Source organism: Corvus moneduloides, chromosome 3 (assembly GCF_009650955.1).
Source record: "Corvus moneduloides isolate bCorMon1 chromosome 3, bCorMon1.pri, whole genome shotgun sequence".
Classification (NCBI taxonomy): Eukaryota; Metazoa; Chordata; class Aves; order Passeriformes; family Corvidae; genus Corvus; species Corvus moneduloides.
This window is the reverse complement of record NC_045478.1, coordinates 111,081-136,520: the sequence shown is the minus strand read 5'-3', so window position 1 is coordinate 136,520 and position 25,440 is coordinate 111,081. Positions and strand designations below refer to the sequence as shown.

The 25,440-nt window shown below is 55.5% G+C and overlaps 3 protein-coding genes across 16 annotated transcripts in view; 1 reads left to right on the top strand and 2 right to left on the bottom strand.

The window, feature by feature from the left end:
• Nucleotides 1-3,275, bottom strand: part of IFT172 (intraflagellar transport 172) — a 38,245-nt gene extending 34,970 nt beyond the window's left edge. Inside the window, 4 exon segments of the mRNA XM_032103106.1 lie at nucleotides 2,087-2,126; nucleotides 2,613-2,725; nucleotides 2,820-2,963; nucleotides 3,165-3,275. Of these exon segments, the coding sequence (XP_031958997.1) occupies nucleotides 2,087-2,126; nucleotides 2,613-2,725; nucleotides 2,820-2,963; nucleotides 3,165-3,203 (336 nt within the window). The 5' untranslated portion in view covers nucleotides 3,204-3,275.
• Nucleotides 3,276-3,315: 40 nt separating this feature from the next.
• Nucleotides 3,316-10,546, top strand: LOC116441728 (low density lipoprotein receptor adapter protein 1-like). Of its 8 annotated transcripts, none has more exons than XM_032103973.1 (9): nucleotides 3,317-3,483; nucleotides 5,048-5,190; nucleotides 5,719-5,831; nucleotides 6,745-6,859; nucleotides 7,240-7,312; nucleotides 7,737-7,849; nucleotides 8,762-8,817; nucleotides 9,745-9,782; nucleotides 9,944-10,203. In XM_032103973.1, the coding sequence occupies exons 1-9, from the start codon at nucleotides 3,399-3,401 to the stop codon at nucleotides 10,099-10,101; spliced, it is 894 nt and encodes a 297-aa protein (XP_031959864.1). In that variant the 5' UTR covers nucleotides 3,317-3,398; the 3' UTR covers nucleotides 10,102-10,203. The 8 variants fall into 8 exon arrangements, with proteins under 8 accessions (XP_031959862.1, XP_031959861.1, XP_031959860.1 ...); XM_032103972.1 differs by having other exon boundaries at nucleotides 9,742-9,782; XM_032103971.1 differs by having other exon boundaries at nucleotides 3,316-3,483; nucleotides 8,765-8,817; nucleotides 9,745-10,036.
• A 1,665-nt stretch (nucleotides 10,547-12,211) lies between these two features.
• On the bottom strand, nucleotides 12,212-23,539 carry FNDC4 (fibronectin type III domain containing 4). 7 transcript variants are annotated; one of them, XM_032103982.1, is made up of 7 exons: nucleotides 23,362-23,539; nucleotides 17,464-17,579; nucleotides 16,761-16,965; nucleotides 15,825-15,914; nucleotides 14,463-14,596; nucleotides 13,605-13,746; nucleotides 12,212-13,500 (listed from the first exon to the last, which is right to left on the bottom strand). In XM_032103982.1, the coding sequence occupies exons 1-6, from the start codon at nucleotides 23,432-23,434 to the stop codon at nucleotides 13,606-13,608; spliced, it is 759 nt and encodes a 252-aa protein (XP_031959873.1). In that variant the 5' UTR covers nucleotides 23,435-23,539; the 3' UTR covers nucleotides 12,212-13,500; nucleotide 13,605. The 7 variants fall into 7 exon arrangements, with proteins under 7 accessions (XP_031959873.1, XP_031959867.1, XP_031959868.1 ...); XM_032103976.1 differs by having other exon boundaries at nucleotides 12,212-13,497; nucleotides 23,362-23,532; XM_032103977.1 differs by having other exon boundaries at nucleotides 13,605-13,743; nucleotides 23,362-23,532.
• Nucleotides 23,540-25,440: the final 1,901 nt, after the last annotated feature.

Genomic DNA, 25,440 nt, shown 5'->3' with positions numbered 1-25,440 from the left:
GGGAATGACCCATGGCCTCTCCCTTTATTCGAATAAAGTAACAGGACTCCTCTGTCTCCTTTTTGGACATAAACCTCTGGTGTTTGTGGATTAATTTTCCTGACAAAGATGAATAAAGCTGACTACAAAACTCAATTGTAACAGAGGGCCAAGAAAGTTTATGAAAGCCCTTCACATCTACCCTGCAGAACTCTAGTCCGTAAGACGGCTGGTGTTTGGCACCGTGCCACCAGCACCAGCCTCACTGGCTCTCTGTCCCATTTTAAGCATCTGGGACTGCTTAAGATACATATACACCCTCATTTATTCATCTCATCTTCCATCCCTGCTCTGATCATCCATATCAGCAAACTTAGCTATAATCAGGCAACAAAACGCCCCAAAGATGACCAAACTGTTCATAATTAAAATGTCCAACCAATGACCAAGACCCATTTTCATTACCCCTGTTTCCCAGGAATTTGTGTATTTCCCTCATTATCTGACAGAGTCTTGTTTTCCAGTCTAACACAACAAAATCTTGGGAACAAGCCTCACACAGTGGTGATGTGCTCATTGCTTCCTGGCTCTCGAGCAGGAGGCTTGGCTTGCCAGTGTGATCACACACTGTGATCACTGTAAGAGTGCCCAGTGGCAGGAGAGGGAAAGGGCTCAATAAATGATCTCTCATATTGACTGAACATATCAAAAATTTGTAAATAACAGTATTTAGTTACAGGAGAAAGCCAGACATGGTGGTAAAACCCCAGACATATAGCACCAGAAAAAAGAAAGGATTTATTGTGTTACAAATGGCAGAAAAGGCATGGGGAAATAGGAGAATGAGAGAAAAAAATGACTGAATTTCTACATTAAAAATACAAAAACCTGTACATGTGCCATGCACAGCATCTGAGCTTGTGAGAGGTGAGCAGGCCCCCAATGGGCTGACAGCTGGAGGGGCCAGCAGCAAGCAGTACACAAGGAAAGAGCTCTCCAGGGAGGCTAAAGGTGCCCACACCTGGGATAGCCACCCTGGTCAGGAAACGGACAAATGGACACCAAGCCCCTGTTACTCTCTTTTCCTCATGACACTCTATTCTCATGACCACTCAGTGCAGCAGCTCAACCACAGAGAAACAGAGGCTGACCAGCAGCTTTCCTGTTGCCAGAGACACAGAATTCCCTGGGCTCCCCGGAGCAGTCAGAGCAGCCACAGTCGTAGGCTATGACCCAACTCTGAGATGTAAACTTTCAACCTAGAGGCTGAGGCTGCCCTTCACCTGAGAGGCAGCTTGAGAAAGCCGGGCAACTCCATCAGAAGCAGCTCTGTCTATGTCTTCTGGGGATTTGGCCATGGAGGATGAGTCCTCCTACGCTGCAGAGAACTTTCTCGGTGACACAGAGAATATGGGGGTCCTGGTGTGATGGCACTTGCCTGGAAAGCCTTGAGCAGCTGCTGGAGCTTTGCCTCTGAAGGTAGAAGTAGTCAGTGCACTGTATTTTCTCACTCTGATGGCTTTCTGTGCAAGGAATTCATAACACCTTTGCCTTTTCCAGACAGATAGCGGGGCAACCCTTGGCAAACGCCTGCTGGGGAGATTGTTCTCTGACACAGGCAGGCAGAGCCAGAGCAGCAGAACACAATGGTGGCCAAGGAGCACACCTGACTGAAATCACAAACCTGAGGCAACTGAGCATGTATAAATTGCAGTTTGAATTCTGCACACTTTACATTTTGTTTAATAAGGCATCTTGGAGTTTAGAGTTGCCAACCTGTGAAAAATAGTTGGGCTCTGAGTGTCTCCTATTTTTCCCTTTCAACTCCCTTAAAACATTCTGTCCACTGATGCCTGAAGTAGTCCCCAAAGTTTTGTAACTGATTGCACTGATCGTTCAACAATTTACTGTGTTGTACCCAGGCATTAGGACACCTCTGAAGCTTGATGAGCAATACGTGCCTCAGAATTTAGAGATTCTCTTAGGATCTTTAAAGGTTAAGTACAGTTTGGCCAAGTACACCTGTGAGTATGAGCAGAGAGACCTCTCATTTCCTTTTCTTACATATGCCAGAGAAAATGGAGTCAAACAGAAGTCTGGGTCTCACCGTTTGGATGAACTTGTTGCATATCACCTTCTTGTCACCCCTGCAGAAAAACATGAACAAAAATTACTATCAGCAACACTGTGCATTCTGGTCACCCTACTGTTTATATGCAGTCTGGTTTGATATTGCCAAACAGAGCCCACGAAGTTTTGCAATGCTGCTTGTCTATCATAACTTTAGGCAAAAAATCAGAAAGACCCCAGCTTCTGAGCTTCCAAAATTCTGGTGAACTGCCTTTCTGAGTGCTGTTAGCACTATTCCTGTCAGCAAATGAGGCTGCAGTGGGGCAGCTGTGTGCCACAGCTGTGACACACGATGGCAACACAGGCTCCAGCTAGCTGCATGCACAGCCAGGGCTCCACAAGGGCCCTGCCGAGGAAACCTCACCTGCTGCTCCCCATGGACACCTGCGTGACTCCCTGCGGGTCAGGTGACGGGCGCTGCAGCGTGTGCCAGGGCGAGCATCAGGCTAAGGGAGCCCGTGGCAGGGCGGAATGGAGCGTATTGGACCCCACCGCAGACTCACCACTCCTCGCCAATCCTGTACACGTAGACAATGTTGTCCGTCTGCCCGATGGCCAGTTTGGTGGAGTCCGGGGAGAAGGCCATGCCTTTGACCACGTAGCTCTTCCTGCCGTACTGCAGAGAGGGTCGGTGTGACCGCGGGAAGGTCGGCTGCCCCAGTGCTACCCGGCCCATGCCCCGGCCCCGGCCCCGGCCCGGCTCCACTCACCTTGGCGTCTGCCGGTTTGGTGGAGAACTTGTCACGTCGCTCGCCCTGCTCGTCGTAGAGCAGCACCACGCGGTCCGCGGTGCACACGGCAAACCGGGCACTGCTGGTGGACCAGGCCATGCAGGTCACCCGCGCCGTCCCGTCCTGTGGGCACGCACAGCTTAGCGGGTACACAACAGCCCCAGCGGGCACATGCAGCTCAGCGGGCACACGACAGCCTCAGCATCGCCGCTACGCCCCCCAGACCGGTCAGGGCCGCTCCCCCCAACCCGGCCTGGCCCGGTCCGGCCCGGCCCGCACCCCCGCGGCCTGATCCCCCCCAAGCCCGGCCCAGCCCGGCCCGACCTGCGGGGCCAGCAGGGTCCGCACGTGCCGTAGCTGCATCGCGCCCTACACCTGGGCCGGGACGGTCCCACGGGCCCGCTCCGCCGCCGCCACGGGGCCCGCCTCGCCCCGCCCCCGTTGCCGCGGCAACCCCGTCGCCTCCGCCGCGCTGACGCGAGTGCGTCGAGCCCGCGGGGACCGGCTCCCCCCCCGCCACACCAGCAGGGATCGGCTCGGCTCGATCCCGGTTCCGCTATGGAGGCGCTGCGTGCGGCGGGGCGCGCCGTGCTGCGGAGCCCGCGCCTCGCCCGGCATGGCCTGGGTCTCCGCCGGGGGCGCAGTGAGTGCGGACGGGGGCGGGGGTCGGGGCCGGGCATCGCTCCGGGCGGGGAGCCGTTAGCTCGGCGCAGTCGGGCTCGGAGTGCGGCCGCTGCCTGCTGCAGGGCAGTCCGAGGGGCCTGGAGGACTGAGGGGGCGGGAGCGGCCGTAGGGGTAGCCGAGCTAGAGGAGGCGAGGGGGTCGGGGGGCGGGCCGAGGGAGCCGGGGCACTGCCGGCCGCGCGGCACGGTAGCGCTGCAGCCGCTCGCCGGGCCCTCCCTGCCCCGCTCCCCGGGCTGTCGCCTCTTGCCCCACATGTGAATCGAGGCCGCCCGCGCCAGTGGGCTGACGGGGCCGGGCGGCTGCGCCAGGCGCTGGAACACGCTGGACTGCACCGGGCACCTCCCCGGCCTCCTCGGGCCGCCGCGCCTGGTCCTCTGCGAGTGTGCCAGGCCAGCCCGTGCTATCTGCGGCACGGCAGGATCCGAGACCGACCCAAGGACACAATTCCTGGAAGTGTTCAAGACTAGGCTGGACGGGGCTTGGGGCAACCTGGTCTAGTGGAAGGTGTCCCTGCCTGTGGAAGGGGAGTGGAACTGGATGAGCTTTAAGATCTTTTCCCACCCAAACCGCTCCATGATTCCATGACCCCGCAGGCACCCTGTGGCACAGGAGGGCCATGTCTGGCTGTTCTCAGTTGGCTGCCCAAGGCTATGCTGGAGCAGCAGCGCTTGCTCTGGCAGCCCTGGTATACACGGACTGTCCTCAGAGCTTGGAGTGACACAGGGTTCTCCTGTCCGGGGTGGAGGTCACTGGTGCCTGCATGGCACCAGGCAGGCTCCCTGATAGTTGTCACTTGTGCAAGAGTACACTGTGCAAATAAAGGCTCCTGATTTCCCTGTGGGTTCAGATAATTCCAATTATGAGTTGGACCCTTCTGCAAGTGTGCCAGTAATGCTCAGGGAGCAAATCCCAGGGAAGAGGTGAAAATAACCCTGGAAAGTATTAGCTTAGCATGAACAGTACATACCTTGGCAATTCCCATCTCTTTAGCATCTCTGTGGTGCAGTTGCTTCCCAGTCACCCCAGCTTGGATCACAAGTGCTGACTAAGCTGCCCCTGCCCTGGCAGCCTGCTGCTGCAAGTGAGATGCTAAGGTGTTTGGCTCTGCTTACACTGGGACAATCTGGGGATTTTGATCTGAGCGTGGCAGTAAGTGCTGCTGCTCTTCGAGTGTGCCAGCAGCTCAGGTGGCTGAGACGAATGCACCACAGAGACTGAAACAGATGAGACCCAGGAATGCAAGGTTTTTGCAGATAGCAGTGAGGGCTGCAGCATCCTCAGCCCTGTGCAGATATGCAGGAGCTGTCTGTGCTGACAGAGCCTGGACTTCCAGGGCTAGAGGACTAAAGCTTCAAGGGTGAACTGCCCACTCCTTCTGTTCCTCTTAGTGTCACAGAGCCAGGAGAGTGTCCTGCTGGGGGCAAGGAGCAACACTGCTGCTGTGAGCCACACGTGGGGTGGCTCTGCTGGAACTAGCTGTGGGGCTGCTGGCACATGGCTTGTAAGGGCTTTTGTCTTCGCAGAGCTTCCTGAGAGCTGGGGCGATATGCAGGAGCCGCTGCTTGAGGGGATGTGCTTCACCCTCAAGTATCTGGGCATGACGCTGGTAGAAAAACCAAAAGGAGAAGACATGGCTGCTGCCGCCATCCGCAGGATCGTGGCCACGGTGAGACCCAGTCCTGGGGCCCTGGTGTGCTGAGGTCAGAGCCCAGCCCCTGGACTCTGGGAGGTGTCTGTGTCCTAGCCCTAAGCTCCTAGTGAGGGACTGTGTCCTAGTGAGGGACTGTGCCCTTCCCAAGAGGAAGGTGGCATGCAGGAGGCTACTGGTGTCTGCCTGTGTGATGTGGGGAAGCTGCCTTCCTGCAGGACAGCCCCAACCACCCACTCCCACACCTGAACCTATCTGGGAGCAGAGCTGTGCCTGCTACAGCACAGAGAGGAGGGTGGAGTACTGCGGGAGGTGGGGTCTATCCCTTCCTGTGTGTGACAGTAGTGTGAACAGATTCGAAGAGTGTTCTGTGCAGGGCATGCCTGATTGCCAGACTCTGCTGTCCTATCCCTACAGCAGGAGTCTTTGCAGCAAGTATCCAAGTGAGTGATACTGTACAGAGTCTGCGGGGCTCCTTCCAGCAAGGGGGTGAAGTGAAGACCCTTGCCAGGTTTGCAGAAATTGCTGGTGTCTTTCTACTGCCAGGCACGGGTCGGAGCTCGCAAGTTTCAGAAGGTGATTCTGACGGTGTCTCCGAGGGGCATCTCGCTGCAGGATGCAGACACTAAAGAGATGGTGGAGAACATCTCCATCTACAGGTGGGCATGTCATGGGTGTGGTCTGGGTGTTCCCCAGCAGTCAGCTGAAGACTGATGGGAATTTGAGTAGCCAAGGAGGGCTGGGCCTTCTGTCAGCAGTACCTTCAAACTTAGGTCTTTCCTTGGCTCCCTGAGGCCTGTACCCTCCCTGTGCTGTGCCCCCAGCACTGTCTGAGGCTGAGTGTAGGCAGGGTCCTGGGTGGACTTGAGTTCATCAGCCCATCCATCATCTCCTTTTGCCCTGCTTGTCTCTTCTGGCATTCAGCAGGATTTTGAGGCTCGTGATTGGAAAGCCCCACAGTTAGAACAGGACTGCATGTCTGCCTCCACTGCCATGGGATCACCCTTCTGGCTGTAGGCTGCCAGAAACTGCAGCTTGCATGGGTGGGCTAAAGGCAGTTGCTGTGAGAGCTGATGTTGATTTCTTCTGCTGCCACTTGTCCTTTGGCTGGGTTGGGTGTCTGTGGGTGCTGGGTGTGAGGGCAGTAAGTCTGGTGGCTAGATGGGAAGCAGAGACATTTGCTGCAAAATGTAGGTCTCAGCGCCAGAGCTGATGTGCCAGGTCAGAACATCCCTCTGCCTGGCCTCCAGCTGTGTCCTTGGAGGCAATCACCTACCCTTCTGTGCTCCTCTTGTCCCAATGCTTGAGTTCACACACTGGGTTGAGCTGGCCATCAGAAAACTACAAGGTACACTGGGACAGCGCAGGAGGGAGTGCCTGTGGATGCAGTGATCTCTTACCTGCTGCAGGTGCCAGGCAGCCTCTGGCCCTTGCTGGGGGTTTGGGCTGTGTGGTCAGCTTGGGCAGGTGAAAGCCTCAGGTTGTCAGCAGTGCTTGCTGATGTGCTGGGAGTGCAGCAGAAGTCCAGTGCCAGGGTCCCGGATTGTCCTGACGGCTCCTTTCTGCCCACAGGATCTCCTACTGTACAACAGACAAGCTGCAGAACAAAGTCTTTGCTTATGTTGCCCAGAGCCAGGAGAGCGGGGCACTGGAGTGCCATGCCTTCCTCTCACCCAAGAAGAAGATTGTAAGCACTTGCCTTCTGCTCTTGGCTCCATGAGGTATGGGTGGGAGCAAGGGCCTGCTTTCTTTCCCTTCAGTGAGAGGGGCCATTACCTCTGCAAACCTCAGCTGGATTAGGAGCCAGCGAGTGGGTGTGCTCATGTGCTGCAGAGGCAGGGAGTAAGCAAAGGGGGATTTCCTGTCCCAGCTCCTGAGGGTCTGTTCTTGGGGGTGGCTGGCCCCCAGGGGCAGACAGACACAGAACTGAGCTCTGGCCTTCCATCTGTGTGTTCTGCAGGGACAGGCAGCAAGGGATGCTGGGGGTCTCAGATTTCAAGGCACTGAGGTTATCCTGGATTGAGGGCCCAGATGGAAGCAGACATTCCCTCTCTTTCATGTACACAGGCCCAGGCTGTGACTCTGACTGTGGCCCAGGCCTTTCAGATGGCGCTGGATCTCTGGGAAGCAACACATGCAGGTAAGAGGAATTTCTCAGATGTGTCCTTCTGCATAGCCCTGGGATCAGTGTCTCTGGTGTGGGACCCTATCCTGGGCTGTGTGGAAGGGGAGATGGCTTGCTGCCTGGCTGGTGTTACACACCAGGCAGGGAGAGTGTTGTCCTTGTGGTTGTGTTCTCTGCCACTCCCCTATCTCTGGCTGGGGTGGGTTGGGGTGGGAGGTGTGTACCTGCTCTCTGTGCTGAACTGCTGTGCATTGCTGAGCTGTAGCCCAGCTCAGGGCCTGGTGGTACCTGCCCTGAGCAGTGACCCCTCACCCTTCTTTGCACCCTTCCGCCAGCACGGCAGGGATTCCCTGTTCTTCACCCACAGTCCTGCCTGTACATTCCCAGCTGGGCTTTCTGCAGGTTGCAGGCACTAACTGCTGCTTTTGCCCTGTCCCAGGCTCTAGGCAGGATCAGCCCCTTCACCCTTCATGTGTCTTGGAGAGCAGTGAGCCCGGCAGACCCCGTGAGCCAGCCCCCCCAGGGAGCGCTCCCTTCAGACACCAGTTTGGGGTACAGTATGTGCAAGTCAGGTCCATGCCCAGGGCTGTCTGGAGTTAGGCCAGGGACAGAGTGACCCTTCTGCAGCTCCCTGTTCCTGCCCTCCCAGAACCCTGTTGATACCTGCACAGTCCCCATCGCACATGGCAGCCTGATGTGAGGAGGTGCACTATACTGTGTGGCTCACACAGCAGGTGCAGTTCCTTAGTGTCTGTACTCCTGGAGCTCTGCTGTCAGGCCCAGCACTGCTGCAGCCTCAGCCCTGCTCTGCTGGCTCTGTCACACAGGGTCCTAGGACCTGGGCTGCACACCTGGTTTCATGGCTGGGGTGAGAGCTGCCTCTGAAGGAGAGGACCCTTGGATCATCATCCTGCCAGCCTGGGCTAAGGCTCAGCCCAGCCCATCTGCACTGCACCTCCTGCATGGCCACAGCAATTGGAGCATTGTCATGCTGGTCTCACTGTATCCCCGCCTGGGAGCTTCTGGATGCTTGGTCCTTGGCCTCATGCTTCCAGTGTGAGTCCAGCCTGGCAGTGCTTGGGTTGTACCTGCGTGCAGCCTGCTCCCAGTAGTCTCTGTCTGCCCCTCCAGCTGCAGGGTGTGCACACCCACCACTGTCCCTGGGCAGAGGTGCACTGTGTCAGCAGCTCTGTCCACGCTCACAGCTTGTGTTTGGGGCTTCAGTCCTGGAGGGGATGTGGGACAAGCTATGGCCTGTCTGTCCTTGTGTGCCCAAGCCTAGAGGGTTCTGGCAGCCCAGCACTCCAGTCTTTCCCCCACTGCCTGTGGGAAGCCTTTGTACTGTGCCTGGGGAGTGACTGTCTTGTGAAGGGGCCAGATGGGTTCTGAGCAGCCCAGCCTCACTCCTGGCAGAGGCCTGCCCATGCAGTGAGATGTCATGGTGGGTTTTTGTTTGCTTGCCAGGAGGAGGAGGAGGAGGAGGAGGAGGAAGATGATAATGTCAGTGAAACCTTATCTGGGTAGGTGGTGAGCTGCTGTTTGTGTTCAAGGATCTCTCTGGTGAATCCTGTCTTGTTTCCTTCTCTGTGCCCCATGCAAGGGGAGCTTCTGGGGCAATGGGTATGGTGGGACCATGGAGGAGAGCTGCATGGAACCAAGGGGGAAGCTTCCTGCTCTTTCTCTGCCACTATCAGCTGAAAGCTCAAGTGAACAGAGGGTTGAGTGGTGGAGGGACAGACCATGCAGTCCAGCTTTTGCAGCAGAGATGTGGGGGACAGATGCTGACCCCCAGGATGCATCCAGAGATGTTTCTTACTCTGTTTCTGCCAGTCTTTGCTGAGGCCAGCCTGTCCAGACATGCCTCCCAAATGGGACTCAGGAGTTGTCCCTCTTCTCCCACTGATTTCCCTGGGGGCTGGACCAGAATGGAGGCCTGGTCATGCTGACTTCTGGATGGACTGGGGTTGTGGGCTGAGCTTGATGATGTGTGTCCTATGCTGAGGAGCTGATGGAACAGTCCAGCAGCAGAGGATTAACCTGCAGGTCTACAGAAGTGCTGGTGGTGGGCCTGAGAGGCCCATTCCATCATGGCTGTTCTCCGTATATGTGGCAGCGGGCACCCAGCTGGGGTCTGGCAGGTCTGAGCTTGGGCTGAGCTGGTGTCGCCCGGGAACCAGTGCATGCACAGACTGGAGCTGTATGTGTAGCCCAATGAAGCACCACCCCTTTGGACATGGGGCTCCTGATGGGAAGGAGATATGGCTTTGCAATCTCGGGACAGGCTGGCCTGGGGAGGGAGTTTGGTAGAAATGGGGCTTAGGGCCTTCTGCACTCCTAGTGCCTGGTGCTGCAGCACCATTCCTGCCTCGTCAGGGTCATGAGCATGCCATGTCTCTCAGAAGGCCATGCTTGGGGTATGATGGATGCTGTGTTCTCTTCCAAAGCAGCATGGAGGAGCTGGGGAGGGGAGCCCACAGCCCAGCAGGTAAGTTCCTTCAGTGCTGCATTGGCTCATCCCCCCACATGTCCTCTGTAAGGCAAGGGGGGCTGATGCTCACCTGGGAACGTCTGCTTCCCCTCGCAGGCTGTGCTGGGCTCCCAGCCATATGCCTTATGGTCCATGTCTTCCTTTCTCTCACCTTTCAGAATTAACACCTCTTGTGCCGCAGTTGAGCTCTCCTACAGCACAGCTACTGTGCTACCGCCTGGGGCCGCCCCCGGACAGCTGGAAGGTGCTGGGAGGGGTTGGAAACTCCCCAAGCACTGGTCCCAGGACTGCTGGCCCCAAGACTCCCCTGGGCTAAGCCAAATCTCTGCAACAACGGACCAGCCACTCAGGATTCACCCTGTGCCTGCACCTGGGCCAGCTAGTGCCCACCCCTGCCCTGGCACTGCCCTCCTGGCACGGGGGCTGCTGGCACTGCTGCCATAGAGTGCACAGGCTGCAACACCTGCTCCTTGTCCTGTGCCACCTGCATGAACCTGCCTCAAGCTGCAGCTGCTCCCAGCTTGGGCTGGGAGACCCATGCTCCTCACTCTGCTCACTCCTGGGCCACGCAGGACCACCCCGTGTGCTCTGAGCCTGCCTGATGCAGGCAGTGTACACCCTCAGGGAGCAATAGCTCTTGGTGTGATGAAGGCCTTGCCCCTGCAGTTCAGCCCCATACCCTCTCTCGAGTAAAACAACCTGGTTTTTAAAGGAAAGCTCTGCCTTTATAGAGAAATAAACTGAGTTTTTTACTGTTGTCATTTGGGTTTGAGTGCTGGATGGGCACCATGCATAAGCATGCAGGGTGCTGTGTCTGGTGCATCTCCTGGGGTGAGGGTTGCTGTGCCCCAAGCTCATGGAGCCTGGAACTCCCACATTTTCCTTGACTGCAAGCCCTGAGGGAGCCGTTCCTCCTGTGCTGAGGGCTGCCAGGGCTCAGGGTGCCTTTGTGACTTGGGAGGAGCAGGTTTAGGCTTTGCTGTGCTGTGCTGGTGTCTTGAGCACCTGTGAATGTCACCTGTACTGACAGGAGCTGACACTGACCATGCTGAGGCCAGGGCAGACACAAGCCCTTGTGTGCCAGCTGCTCTGAAGTGTCTGTACCCTGCTGCACCCCAGCTGTGCTCTACAGAGGCAAGCCAGGCACTTGGTTTCTTTCCCCAGATGGGGCAGGGGAGGCTGCAGCCACCAGGACGTCTGGTTTCTCTGGCAGCTGACAGCTTGCAGCTGTGTTCGAGGCCCTCACTACTGGGTTCCTGTCCCATCTCTGCACAGCTGCCCTTCTCAGGCTGGTGGCACTGACAGCCTAGCTGAGCACCAATCGCTGGCTGCAGCTGGGGTGGCAGGGCCAGTCCCCCAGTGAGTGCCACAAGCACTGGGGATGCCTGGAGTGCCATGGATCAGTCAGGAGCTGTGCATGGTTTTTTTCACTTGTGGTTTTGCGTATTGAATGTAGTTTCGCATATTGAATGTGGTTTCATGCCTTTTCTCCCTCAGCTGGCAGTACAGAGCAACATGTAACTGTTGTTAGGCTAAGCAGGTCACTGTCAGGCTCTCAGCTTCCAGCACTCATCTCTGCAGTTCCCTGCCCTCCTGCACTGCCATAGCCTGAGAAGAAGTGGTGGATTGGGGTTTGGTTTGGTTTTTTGCAGAGGGAGACAGTTTTTTCCTCAACAACACCCCCTGATTTTACATTTAATGTCAGACTTTTGTGTTGTTTGTTTTATTTGGTCACAACCTCTGCGTTTTGACTTTTTTTCATGCCTTCCCTAGTTCCTCACCTCTGCTACACATTTGATTCTTTGTGTGTGCCTCTGGCCTGACTAAAAATCTCATAACAGCAGGCGTGTCTGCTGTGACCTTCCAAGACAGAACTTCTAAACCTTTTCCAGGGCACTAGAACATCCTTAAAACTCTTATACTTCCCTGACAGCCCTAGTTTTTTTCTGATGTACCTCCTTGAAAAAAAAAAAAGCTAGCAGGCAAAGCAAGGTGTTTGTGTCTCTGGAGCTGTGGCCATGCTCCCTGCAGCCCAGGTTACAGCCCAGCAGCAGTTGCATCCCACCGCCACGGTGCTTTTGCTCCTCAGATACCCCTCTCCTCAGTTGAGCAGAGAGCAGCACAGGTCATTCCATCCTGCAGCCTGTCAGGGTCAGACCTTGTTCCTCTTCTTGGTCCTGCTGCTGGGACACCTCTGCTCTCTGCAGAGATGTCACCCTCAGTGGGAAAGCCTGCAGCTGGTCCAGCAGCACCACATGGCCCAGCTCGCAGCAGCAGCTCTCCCTAAGGGCCAGAGGGGTGTGAGGTGACCATGGAGGACCTCCAGCTCTTGCACAACATGCAGGAACAGATCTCCTACAGGCCAGGACACATGCATTCAAGAACTCGTACATGTATGCATGCATGGACACACACAGACCTGCAGCTCTGATGCTGCCTTTGAGCCAGGATACTTTTATTGAAAAGACCCTGCCACAGGAGTTGCTTATCCTGTCCATTCCCCGCCTAGTCCTGCAGCAGGAGCTGAGCAGCACCTGGAAGGAAAAGTCCTGAAAGTGCTTTTACTGGGAGATTTATTCCTGGAAGACGCTGGATCCTGTGATGCTTGAGTCCAGGGCTGCAGAGCCTGTATGTGGCAGGCTGCAGAGCAGAGCATGGAGGGAGAGCAGCAGCCAGGGCAGCAGGGAGCCTCCTTGTTTCACCCTATTCCCTCCAAGTGAGATCTTGCACACCTCACCACATTGTCTCCTTCAGGCAGCACAGGCACTGTGCTGCTCAAAAAGTGCTTGGCAGCTGCCCTCAACAAGCCTGAATGTGCCAGCACTGAGCCCTACTGGGGACACAGCAGAGCTACAGCCATGCCCTGACACTGCCCACTCCCCCAGCCCTGTGGGGCTCCCACCAGCACTCCCTGCCCCGGCTGCAGGCTCTGCGGGCTGGCCAGGCACTGTGACAGCACTAGCTCCTCATTGTCCCTTGTGTCTTTGTCCTCTGCAGTAGACAGAGAATTTGAAGCCCCTGCACAGCCATGACAGGGTGCAGTGGAGCCCTGTTCTTCAGCAGCAATCTGCTCATCCCCTGTACTGGCTGGGCCCAGCCCCACAGACAAACCCTCCTACCACCTGGGCACAGCTCTCCTGGCAGTGCTGGGGTAATGCCTGCACTGCCCTGTTCCCTCAGCCCCAGGGCCCTGAGGGGAGCAGCTCCTGCTCTCTGCAAGCAACCCCCAAGGCCAAACAGGCAGCTGAGAGCAAGGTCTGCCCCCTGATGCTGGGCAGGGGTCCAGTGCCACAGCTGCACCCAGGGCTTTGGACAAGCCCGCGCACAGGGACGTGGCCTCCCCTCAGGCCAGTGCACCAGCCCCTCGGCTCCCCTTGGCTCCCCCCGACCCTAGCCGGTGGTGTGGGCCCCCACCTGTCCTCAACTTCATGCTCCGCACTGGGAGGGGAGGGGGGGCCAGGTATGTGGGATGGGCAGGGCCACACTCTGCATGCATGGCTTGGGAGCTGGCTCCATGCACATCCCCAGACAGGTACCCTCAGGAAAGCGGGAGTTCTGATACGTGGATCGTCGCATGCTGAATTCCAGGCTGGGCGCCTGGTGCTGGCCTCTTCTTCCAAGGCCTGCTTTGGCTCTGGCAGGACACCCAAGATCCCAGACGGCAGAACTGGTGCTGCACTTACACCTCGATGATATTGACCGAGGGAGATTTCTTCTATGAGAGAAAAATCTGCTTTAAGACCCTGCTTTGCTGCACCACTGGGATCAGACCCCATGTCAGAGCCCCTCAGGCTGTGGCAGGCATTAAGACCAGCAGACCTCAGCAGAGCAGGGTCAGTTTGGAGTAGGGATCCAAGAGGAGGGATCTCTTTGGCAAGGAGTAATCAGCAAGCTGAAAAATCTGGAGGAGGGGAACTGGGGCCTTGAAGTCCAAACAGGAAGTTTCTGCTCCTGACATCTGCTGGAAACCAAGATGTGGTATCAGTGGAGCAGTCAGGCAACACAGTGAGGGGAGTTCCCACCCTTGACAGAGGCGGCAGATGAGACACAAGCAAAAACCTAACATACGGTCCCATTAGAGCATCAGGGCTATAAATCACTGTCTTTGGCAGGTAACAAAGGGAGAAATGTCAGGTGCTGAGGGAACAGCCAGATGAAGGTACTGCTCCCTCCCCATCCACAGCCTGGCATAGCACTCCCATCAGGGTGAGGAAGGGGCTCTGGAATGACTTGTGTGGTGATGACCTGGAGCCAGCTGAAGTGAAGGCAGAAAGGGAGCAGTGACAGACTAGTGCAGGAACCATGAGAACAGCTGCCTAGCATGTCCACTCCTGCCTGAACAGGCAGGAGCCAGACCTGTCCATCAGTGCAGGAGAGGTGCAGCCTTGGAGGGGCATGATGAAGGGTCTGTTACAGTCAGAGATCAGGTACCACCCTGCAATGCAAGAGCTCTCCCAGCTGTTATATCCTATCATCTCTTCCAATATTTCTCCTGCAATCACCCATGGGGCACACACACTGCCCCGGAGACCAGGGCTGCACCCTAAAAGCCCTCAGTCTCTGGGGTGAGAGCACAAGCTGGGGTGTTTCCATTTCTGGAGAGAGTCAGAATCTGTCCAGGCTGCAAGCCCCAGCAGATGCCACATGCCATCCCCCCTGCCAGCCCTCCCCACTCACCTTGCTCCGCAGCAGCCCTCCGCTTGGTCGCTCTGGCGTGCTATGTTCTGAGGACGGCTTTGTCTTCTCCTTGTTGTTGTTGGAGTCATTATCCTTGATGATATCATATTGTCTGCAGAACAGGGCGATCACCGCTGCCGAAAGATAGACTGGATGAAGGACTCCCTCACAGTGGCTGCCTCTGTCTCCCCTCCCGACGGCATCCCAGCTGCAGAGCAGTTGCATCCAGGGCTCCTTGGGGTGCTGCACACCCACACCCCCACTTGCATCAGCTTACACCACCTCGGGTACCTCTGCATATGTGGCCAGGCCAGTTTCCTTGGACAGACAGACATGGATGTGGCTAAGGCCATTGGGCCACACGTGAGGTGCTCAGCACTCACCAAAGGCAGATGCTGAGGCACTCAAAGAGGGACAGTGAGGTCAGTGGGCAGCTGCATGGGTTTTGGAGTGCCTCCAGCAAGGCATTAAAGTTACTGAGCTTGTGACCCTCAAAAAAGCCAGCCTTTGTCCTTGTCTGTGCAAACTGGCTCTGGGGTCAGTCACTCTGTCATGGTTTAACAGGACGCATCTCATGCAGCATGTCCCACACCTGGGAACCCTGGACACAGGAATCTGGAGCTATGCCCCCAGGTGTGACCATGCTGGACTCACTCAACCCCCAGTGTGTGTGTGATAACACACAGACACACACGGACTGGGCCTGACTCCTTCCAGTTGGCATCCTGACACATCAACCCATGCCAGATGTAAACTACCAGGAGTCATCTTGTATATTCTTCCAGCGCACTAGAAAAGTGTCAAGGCCAGGGCAAGGAGAAGTTTCTGCAAGATGCCACTACAAAATCCACATTTACTGGGAAGGGAGCAGGGGATCAATGACTTCCCATTCACAGCAGCTGCATGTGACCAGTCAGGAGCTGACTTACCTTCTAGGCTCCCATGCTCCCAGGGCAACCTGCTGCCTGCTGGAGCACTGGCCTTAATCATGCTGTACAGGAGCAAATCACCCACTTTACAGCTTTAGCAGACTGAGGTACAGCCTCTACCAGATAGTGTTATCAGTCATGACATCTAAGGCCCAAGCAACACAATCCTCACTGTCAGCTGGGATGCTCTCACCCTCTAATTCCAGGTCCCATTCTGTCTCCTGCTCTTCCACATACTCCAGGCCATTACTGCTGAGCAGTGGCTGTGGTTGCTCCTTTTACCCCACTGGCTCCAACTCCTAGAGGGACTCAATAGACTTACTAGAAAGGGTGCCAGACCCTCACCAATGTGCCTCTGCACTCCCTTGAGCCACATCCTCTTTCTGAACCACGGATTGTACCTTTGCCCCAGAACACTGCTTGTGGCACTCACCCGCCCACATGAGCAGCACAGCCACAATGATAATAATCTCGCCTGTCTGCAGCTGCCGGTCTTTGTCCAGCCCTTCCATGGTGATGTCACCTGCAGAGAAGAGACCCCCCCAAGCAGGGTTGGCAGCACATATTCTCCCACTACAGCAACACTGGAGGATTTGAGGAACTCCAAAGGAGAGAAGCCCACCTCCCCCAAACAAGGAAGGGTATGGGATGACATTCTGTCTGGGGAGAGGACCCCCAGACATTCTGTAGCTTTCCCGTGACAGATAAACCATCCTTGCTACAAAGATAGTCAGGGATTCCAACAGCTTGTTTGGGTTCATGTAGGGAATCAGTAAGGTCTCTTTCTACACAGTGACCAGGGCAGGTCAGGTCAGTTGAACACAGAACTTCTGAGGAAAGTCAGCCATCTGCTTGCCCTGCCATACTCAAGATCCCTCTCATGGTTAGTGCTGGAGACAGACTCCCATGCCCTCTATGGGCACCATCTCTCTGGGACTCCTGGATTATCTCTCATGGACCAGCATGTAGGCAACCCCAAGACAACACAGGTATGAGTAGTAAGGGAGACCATGGAACTCAGTCATTTATCCTTTGGTAGCCTGCAGACTGGAAGATCTGAAAGTCTATTCAGTTCTGGCTTCCTACGGGCAGCAGTTGGGCAGGCCTCAGCAGCTCTCCTGGCCAGTCTGCCTAGCTGAATGGGTTCTAAGACCTGGGTTAGGAAGGCTGCAAACCACAGCTTGGGGACATTATTGTGGACACATAGTGGACACAACAGCAGCCTGTACAACCCTGTGTGTCCCCAGCAGCCTGCTGCTCAGGGCAGCACCTTCCTCACTGGTTGCTGAATCCCTGCTCATCTGCTGTACAGGCCTCCAGGTATGGCCCCACCAGCAGCACCTGGGCGAGCTGGAAGGAGGTGCCTCACCTTGGTTGGAGCTGTTGGAAGGCAGGCGATCAGTCTCCTTCAGGGTGCGGAAGTGGACACGCTTGCTAGCCTGGCTCTCCCCGTACAGGCCAATGCTCTGCACCTGGATGATGTAGTCAGCATCCTCTGCCAGGTCCCACAGCACACAGGCACGGTTGGTGGTGTTCACCTCCCGGATGAAGCGCTGCATCTGCCCATCCTGCCTCTGCCAGAGGGAAAAGCTGTCACCCCCAGGAGGCTGCTTCCAGCTGCACCAGGCACAAGCCCCCAGCTGCAGGGCTATGCCCTCACTCCTCCCTTCCCAGGCAACCATCCACCCCAGGGTGGGCCAGACTGGCCAGCACTGCCTATTCAGCATCCCTGTGTGGCCTGAGAGCCAGGCACCTCCCTGGAGAAGCCACCATCACCCAGGGCTGCATAGACAGAGCAAGGCAAGCAAAGAAGGGTTATGTCATGGCTGAAGCACCATCCTTACCTAGAGAAATCCCAGGGAAGCCATTGGAGGGACTACCCCCCCAATGCAGCCCACAGTCTTCTGCCTCCCACCAGGATGGATGGCTCAGATGGGGCACCCTGGCAAGGGCTGCTCAGCAGCAGAGATGTCCTCGGGCAGGTGCCAGAGGAGCCCCGGACTGTGGCAAAAGGACACAGGAGCATGCTGGTAATCAGTGTCCCCAGCCCCCTGGGGACAGATCCTGGATACCTGCTGAAGAATGGCATAGCCGATGACCACGTCTCCTTCTGGCACATCCCAGGACACTGTGGCAGAGTTTGCCTTCAGCTGCGTCACAGTCACATTGACAGGGGACGGTGGCCTGTCTGGGTGACCCAGGCATGGACCAAGGCGAGGCACAGGAAAGAGGCAAAAGAAGATGTCTCAGAACAGGCACTCAGCCCTGCACATCACCATGGGGCCTCTCCAACACCTGCCAATAGCACCATATTGGCTAGGGCTACAGGGAGTGCCTTCCTTGGTAAACCTGTCCCCAGGAGATGAGTGGCACAGCAGATGGACAAGCATGAGACCTGCCAGCAGCAGCACACACATAGCACGGTGCTTCCTGGGCTGGCAGGCAGCTGCCCACTGTGTGCATGAGGAGTACGCAGGCACAGAGCTCTGGGGTTGCCCCATGGATGGGCACACCACAAATGCATAGCACACCACCCAGAACTGCCTAGGAAGCAGCCCAGATACAGCAATGATATATTGATTGTGACACAGAAATGGGGCACCTTGGAATAAACACACTCTACGACTCAATCTGGCCATCTCCTCTGCCTGGCATTACTCCTTGCTCCAGGGCATGGAGGAAAGGCCAATGCTGAAGGCAGAGCTGGCTGTCCCAGTGATGCCTAGAAAACAGAATAGATCTTCCCAACAACGTTAGAATGAATATAAAAGTAAACCTTTACTTGAAAGCTTTCAGGTACACAATATGGCAAAAATCATATTTGGTATAGTAATGTTACAATTTTTATAAGGTAAGTCGATTAGTATACTTATCATATACGGTCCAATTAAAAGGTTAGTTGGTTAGGTAATAATTCCTGGGGTCCTGCCCCACTGGAAGCAGTCCAGAAGTTTCTTTTGCCCCAGTTTTGTTATGCCTGCTCCAGATTCTGGTTGGAAAACAGAATGTCCTTGTACCTGGTTCTCTTCTTGGACTAAGACTAAATAATATTTTTAGGAATGTGTTTATAAGGTTATTTTATTGTTCCTAAATGTAGGGAAGAAAGATAGGAAAAGTACTAAAAGCTACAACCATGCATTAACAATCTACAAAGCCCCAAATATATGAAAAATATAAAAAGCTACAAATCTTAGGCATCACCAGCAGTGCAGTGCTGTTGGCTGCAAAGCCGGCAGCAATGCTTGGCCATTGCTGTTCTATGGAAAGTGGACCTGACTGACCCATGGTCTGCACCATTGCCACTTTGAGATTTCACAGCATTAAGAGCACAGCAGGATCCCACACAGTCCTGCACACAAAGCCAAATTTTGTCTGGAAGTTAGACACAGGAGCACATGAAAGACATTGAGGCTGCTGTTTGTGTGTTCTCACTCCCCACATATAAGTCAGTGCCCTTCTACAAGCTGCCTGTGTAGCACACAGTCAGTCCTGTGATTTGTACAGAAAAAGAGTTCCAGGGGGCACCTGAGAACAAGAGAAAGGACAACCATGACACCACCAACAACCCCAGATAGAGTGACAAGGAAAGGTGATTTTTGCAGACCAGCTGTTTAAGTGCATTCATTCAGATCTGAATATACCCAGCTTCAGCTCAAACCAGAGGAAGGCTGTGGTTCCCACTCTGAGAAATTCAGGGTTGTGGTCTGCCAAGGGCAATTAAAAGAGAGGAGAGCCCAGAAAACATGTTCTAAGAGAGACCCTGGGACTGAGTGTGTCTCCAGAAGTTTGACACACCACCAGGAGAGAGGGTCACCAGAGACAAGGACACCACAGGATTCTGTTTTTCTCCTTCATAACAGGTTGAGTCAGGAAAACTGGAAAGGATTCAAAGATAGACTCAAACATCCTTTATCCCACAGAGAGTGTGTCTCTCTAGAGTTTTGCCTGTGGGAATCTGGTTCATAACTAACCTATGAGAGAGAGGGAGTCTCTAAGCCTTGTCTGCATGCACACCGTGCTCGCCTACAAGCCAACAGCAAAACAGGCTGAACAAAGCCACAGACTCAGCCCTGTCCACCGCTCGGGGTGTAGGTACTCTGTTGGCAGAGGAGCTGAGCTTCCTGCAGATGAAATTATAGAATCATTGTGGTTGGAAAAGACCTCCAAGATCATCAACTCCAGCCTTTGACCAAATAACCCCATGCCCACTAAACCACATTACAAAGTGTCATGTCCAGTCATTTCTTGAACACTTCCATGGATGCTGAATCCATCACTGTCCTGGGCAGCCTGTCCAATGCTTAACCACTCTTTCAGTGAAGAAATTTTACCTAATACCCAACCTGAACCTCCACCGGCACAACTTGAGGTCATTTCCCCTTGTTCTGTCACCTGTTCCCTGGAAGAAGAGCCCAGCCCCCACCAGGCTCCACCATCCTGTCAAGGAGTTGTAGAGAGTGAGAAGGTCCCCCCTGAACCTCCTTTTATCCAGTCTGAGTTCCCCCAGCTCCCTCAGCCACCCATCAGACTTGTGCTCCAGTCGCTTCCCCAGCTCTGTTCTCTTCCCTGGACACACTCCAGCCCCTCTCAATGTCTTTCTTGTTGTGAGCAGCCCAAAACTGACACCGGGATTCAAGGTGCCTCAGCAGTGTCCAGCAGAAGGGGGAAATCACTGCCCCAGTCCTGCTGCCGCACTATTGCTGACACAAGCCAGGATGCTCTTAGCCTTCTGGGCCGGATCACGTTTAGCTGCCGTCAGCCAGCACCCCCAGGTCCTTTTCCACTGGGCCATTTTCCAGCCTAGTCTGGTTTTCCATCCCAGCCACGGCTGGTGTCAGGTCAGCTGCTCAGCTAATACCGTGTCAGCCAGCAAACAACTGCTCCCTTGCACTGTCCCAGACACAGGCATTTCAAAGTGTGGGTGTATGGGGGGCTGCATGTTTCTGCTTGTCTTCAAGCGTAAGAACAGTTGACCTAGGTTACCACTAGTTAGGTAGCTAGCTAGGTGTGTGCTAGCAAACATAATGGGGTCAGAACAGCCCAAGAATCCAGTGGGGGAGATTGGTCCAAGGACTAATTTGGTCTGCACCAGCCAATATGTGCCCAAGCCACTCTTGGGCATGGCTTGGGAGCTAGGACAAGCCAGAAAACCATTCCTCACAGGTAGCACTGATGTGCCTCCTTCTTTGGAACTCATGAGTTTGATACCATGGATATGACCAGACTCTGCCAGCTGGCCTCGGGACAAGAACAGGACATGGTGCTTCCAGGATACATCCACCGTAATGAATTAGGTGTTTTTTTTACATCTAACAGAATTTTAAAAGTCCTGAATATGCGCAATGGGGACAGTTTGACTACCAACCTTTAAGTGTATGTGAGGAAATTAAAGACAGGGTCTGACATCTCTGCGACACAGAAGTTTGTGGATGGAGTTTGTAGCAGCTGTCCAGCTCTGATCGAGAATTTTCTAGGCTTCTGCAAGGAGCCCAGCCTGTCCCAGCTGAGGTTTTCAGGCTGGGGATGCTGAGACACTGCCCTGGGACTGAGTCACCTGATGATTTGAGAACAAAGGCACTGCACCAATTCACAAGCCATGCTGCTGAGTCCACACAGGGCTGGCAAGTGTTCCAGCTGTATTTAGCCAGAGCTTGCACAGGCCTTGTGCAGGGACTGTCCCTCACTGGCAGTAGAAGGGTGAGAGGACATGGGGGCATAATGGAGCCACAATGCACTTGGCTTGTCAGTGCCCCAGAACTCACTCATCGTAAGCACACTTGGTGCAGACTCCAGGCCAGCAGCCCTGAGCCTATGTGACAGGAGACCTGGTGTCCAGGCTACAGTTCTGCATTAGAAAAACCAGTGTTCCTTGATCAGTTTGATGCTGAATGAACTACAGAAAATACATTTCTGAGCACACGGGATTTGCACACCCATCAGGAAGAGACAAGACAAGAAGCCTCAGAAATCAAAACTTGCGAAGTTCACCCTAGATACACAGAGCAATGTTTAATGGCAATCACCTCTGCTCTGAAGACAGGCTGGGAGAGCTGAGGTTGTTCAGCCTGGAGAGAATGCTCTGGTAAGATACTGGAGCCCTTTCCAGTGCCTAAAGGGGCTCCAAGAGAGCTGGAGAGGGACTTTGGACAAAGTGACAGGACAAGGAGCGGATGGCTTCCCACTGCCAGAGGCCAGGGTTAGATGGGATATTGAAAAGAAATTGTTCCCTGTGAGGGTGGTGAGGCCCTGGCACAGGTTGTCCAGAGAAACTATGGCTGCCCCATCCCTGGAAGTGCTCAAGGCCAGGTTGGACAGGGCTTGGAGCAAACAAGTCTAGTGGAAGGTGTCATTGCCCATACCAGGGGGGTGGAATGAGATGGACTTTAAGGTCCCTTCTAATCCACACCATTCCAGGATTCTATGAAATTCAGATGAGACCTCAAAGTTGTTACAAGACCTCAAAAGGACAAAGCTTTGTGTATAATCCCCACATTGCATCTAATACTGTCCAGCCTGCTCTGCAGCTGAGATCAGGGCAGCTTCGTGCCAGAGCTGTTGCCATAAAGGTCTGTGAACGCAAGGGCTCCAAAAAGCATGCTCTCTGAAGCCAACACATTCTGGCTGTAAAGTCAAGATGCTGCTGGGCTCTCTGGGAAAAGTGTGCCACTGTTTAGCTCAATGTATTAACTGCTAATGATTCTACATCATTTATAAATGATCCAGCTTCACTTTTTATTAAAGCCATATTACCAAAGGGGTACCCCCACAGAAAGCACAGTCATTTACTTAAGGCCTGGCACAGGTTTTGTCCTGTCTGTACAGCAGTGTGCTCCTTTGGGCCTGATTAAGGGGCGGGAAGAGCTGGGCTGTGTACAGGAGCCAGCAGCACTGCAGCCTGTGGTTGGACACTGGGAGGTATGGCCAGTGGGCAGTTGAAGGAATGGCCAGAGGGCAGTGGGAGGGATGGCCAGTGAGCAGCAGCAGGGATAGGCAGTGGACAGTGGGAGGGATGGCCGGTGGGCGGCTGGACATGGGATCAGATATGCCATGCATCCCGGCTCCATGGGTCAGCAAAGGGAAACAGACAGATACCCTTCACGAGGGATGCTGGCAGATTTGGTGCTGCAGAGGGACAGGGCACGGCTCCACCGGTGCCATCCCCATTCTGCTGTGATCCGGAGAGTGGACCACCCCTGCCCCCTGGCCCATGCCCTTGGGGCTGCTGCTCAAGGGCACCCAGATGTTTGCCCAACTTACTGCTGCAGCAGGGAGTAAGCACCAGACTGCACATCTAAAAATAAGTGGCCCCTTTTTAACACCCCAACTGCATCTCTTCATGAATCCGTCACTACGTGTTTTGCAACACGGCAGAATGTAGCAGAACACGTCTGGTACTCGCAATTCGATTTAATATCTCAGTAACCGGTCGCGGGGCAAACAGCAGGAAGCGGCTGCTGACAGCGGGCCATCCCGGCGAGTGAAAGGACACAAGGACAGCGGCGCCTCGGGTGCACTGAGCTCGATGTCCCAGCGAACACCGGCCGGAAGGGACAGGATCCCCGTCATCCGGCCGGCCCCAGCCCGCCGCAGCCCTGAGTGTCCCTGCCCGGGGCAGGGGCTCCCTCGGGGTAGGACGGTTCACGGGGGCCGCGCTCCGCGGGGCGCAGAACACCCACTGCTACCCGCACCCCGCCCGTGGCGGGAGCCCTTGGGAGCCCCCGGGAAGGGCAGCGCGGTAGCAGCCGTCCCCCCGGGGAGGGGACGCGACACCGTCGAAGGCACAGGGGGCTCGGAGGCCGCGGCGCCCCGGGGGTGCCCGCGGAGTCCTCGGGGATCGCGGCAAAGGCCACGCCGGGGATGCGGTGAGGCCGGCGCGGGTATCTGGCGAGGACCGCAGCCCACAGCAGGGGCGGGCGCCAGCCCCGCGGCGGCGCGCAGCCCCGGTGCCCTCCCGGCCCGGACGCACTTACTGGCTCGCACGAAACACAGGTCGCAGCCGAAGAGCACCAGGACGGGGCTGATCATCGCCGAGACGCGGGCCATGGCTGCGGGGGCTACGGCCCGGCCGGGCGGCGGCCCTGACACCGGCCCGGCTCCCTGCGCCGCGGGACGGAGCGGGGCCGAGCCCCGGCCGCAGCACGGGGGGGCGGAACGGCCGCCCGGCCCGGCCCGCCCCCGAGCGGCACCGCAGCGGCTCCGACACCGCGGCGGCTCCGGCGCCGCCTCTCAGCCGTGCCCCGGAGTGGCCGGCACCGCCCCCAGTCCCCCGAGCCGTACCCCCAAACCGCTAGTACCGCTTCCACCCTGTTACCGGGCCCCCGGAACCACCAGCGTTACTCTCGACATCGTTCTCCAGTAACCCCCAAAGCCCCACCGCAGGCTGCACCCCCAGTAACCCCGAGCGCCCACTCTCCCCGTGCTGCACCCCCAGTAGCCCCCAGTGCCAACTATTTCCATGCTGTACTCCCAGTAACCCCCAGCGGCCCCTCTCCCCAGCACGCGAGGCTCCACATGCAGGCACCTGTCCTGGGCCGTGGGCCCATGATCACGCATATGGCAGCGAGCAGCACTGGTGTCACGACTATTGGTCACTGACAGATGCCGACATTCGGGCTGGTGCCCCCAGCACAGTCCCACAGCTCCTCTGCAGCTGGGGGTGCTCTGACCCTCCAGGGTGCTCTTCCACGTGTGCATGAAGACACAGGCATGGGCCCTGCCCCACCCCCAGGAAAGGCAGCACTGGATGTGCCTAATGAAGCGGTAGAGAAATAAGGAAATTAATCCAAATCATCCTCTACTACCTTACAGCAGTAACCTACTACTTTCTGTGAGCAATGCAGACTGAAAGCCAAGATGGAATGTATGGTTTCCAAGGGGTCTGCTAAGGCGGCTCAGCCTAGCTGTGGTTTTGGGCAGACCTGGGGACTCCTGAGGCTCCTCTCTGTCCAGCTGATGTCCTTGGCTACAGCCTGTGTTTTCCTGCTGTGTAACATAGCTGGAGCCAAATGGCAGCTTAGACCATGCCCTGGATGCAGTCAGCCCACAGCAAAAGTACACCAGTGCTTGCATGTGTGCAGACATGTGGGCACAGACATCCATAGTTCAGTGCCCTAAGGCCCCCTGAAAGTCTTTATTTTGGTCACTTCAAAAGGTCTTTCCTAGTTATAGGAGAATTGGTCTGTGCTTTGGGGAGAGCTGTGGAAGACCAGGGTAGTCACACTGCCATGCAAAGGATTTAATCTGTGGTGCCTGTGTTCAAGAGACAAGTTCCAGCTAAGTGGAAACTGAAGCCTGTCAGAATTTATGTTCACTGCAGCTGCATGGCAGGTTAGGTGATCAAAATGGTCCCGTCTAGGTTGTTCAGTGCTGCTTTTCAGACACCCTTGGCAGATCAGGAGACTGCCTCTTTCCTGTGCTGAGCTTCATTGCTGCTGCAGTCCACAGCAGGAGGAGGGTGAGCCTGATGTTGCTTTCCCAGCAGAGTCCTGTTTCAAAGCTCTTTCTCCCTCTGTCTGCATTATGGGGAGGGAACTTCAGGAAAACCAGGGGTAGAGCTGGCAACTGTAAAACTGTGACTGCAAGAGGTTTTACGGGAACAGTTTGCCAGTTATGTCTTCTCTGTAAAGTCCATTCTCGCTTGGTCACTGTGAGAACCACTTGGTTATTGCAGAGCTAGCTGTTGATTTTAATGTTGACTGCTCCATAGCCTGTCTTTGCCACCAGCCAAGGATCCCTGGCTTGCCCAGCACTGTTCTGGCCTGCACAGGAGTGCTCAGAAACGTTATTTGAAAAGCTCAGTGCTGTCAGTGTTGGGTATCAGTGAGTAATGCCATTTTTTTGATAGCAGAAACAGGTAGCCATTAGCAGTGTGCGACAGTTTATTGTGCACCCTCCCCCCAAACTACTTAAAAGTGATTTGGTTTCTATGTCCTTTCCCTATGCTCCAGGCTGCAGCCCTATTGCTTGTGCAGGGTGAGAATTATGCTGTGATTGGGGAATTTTGTGTCTGATCGCCCTAGGCATCACTGTTGGCTGGCTGGCATTCCCAG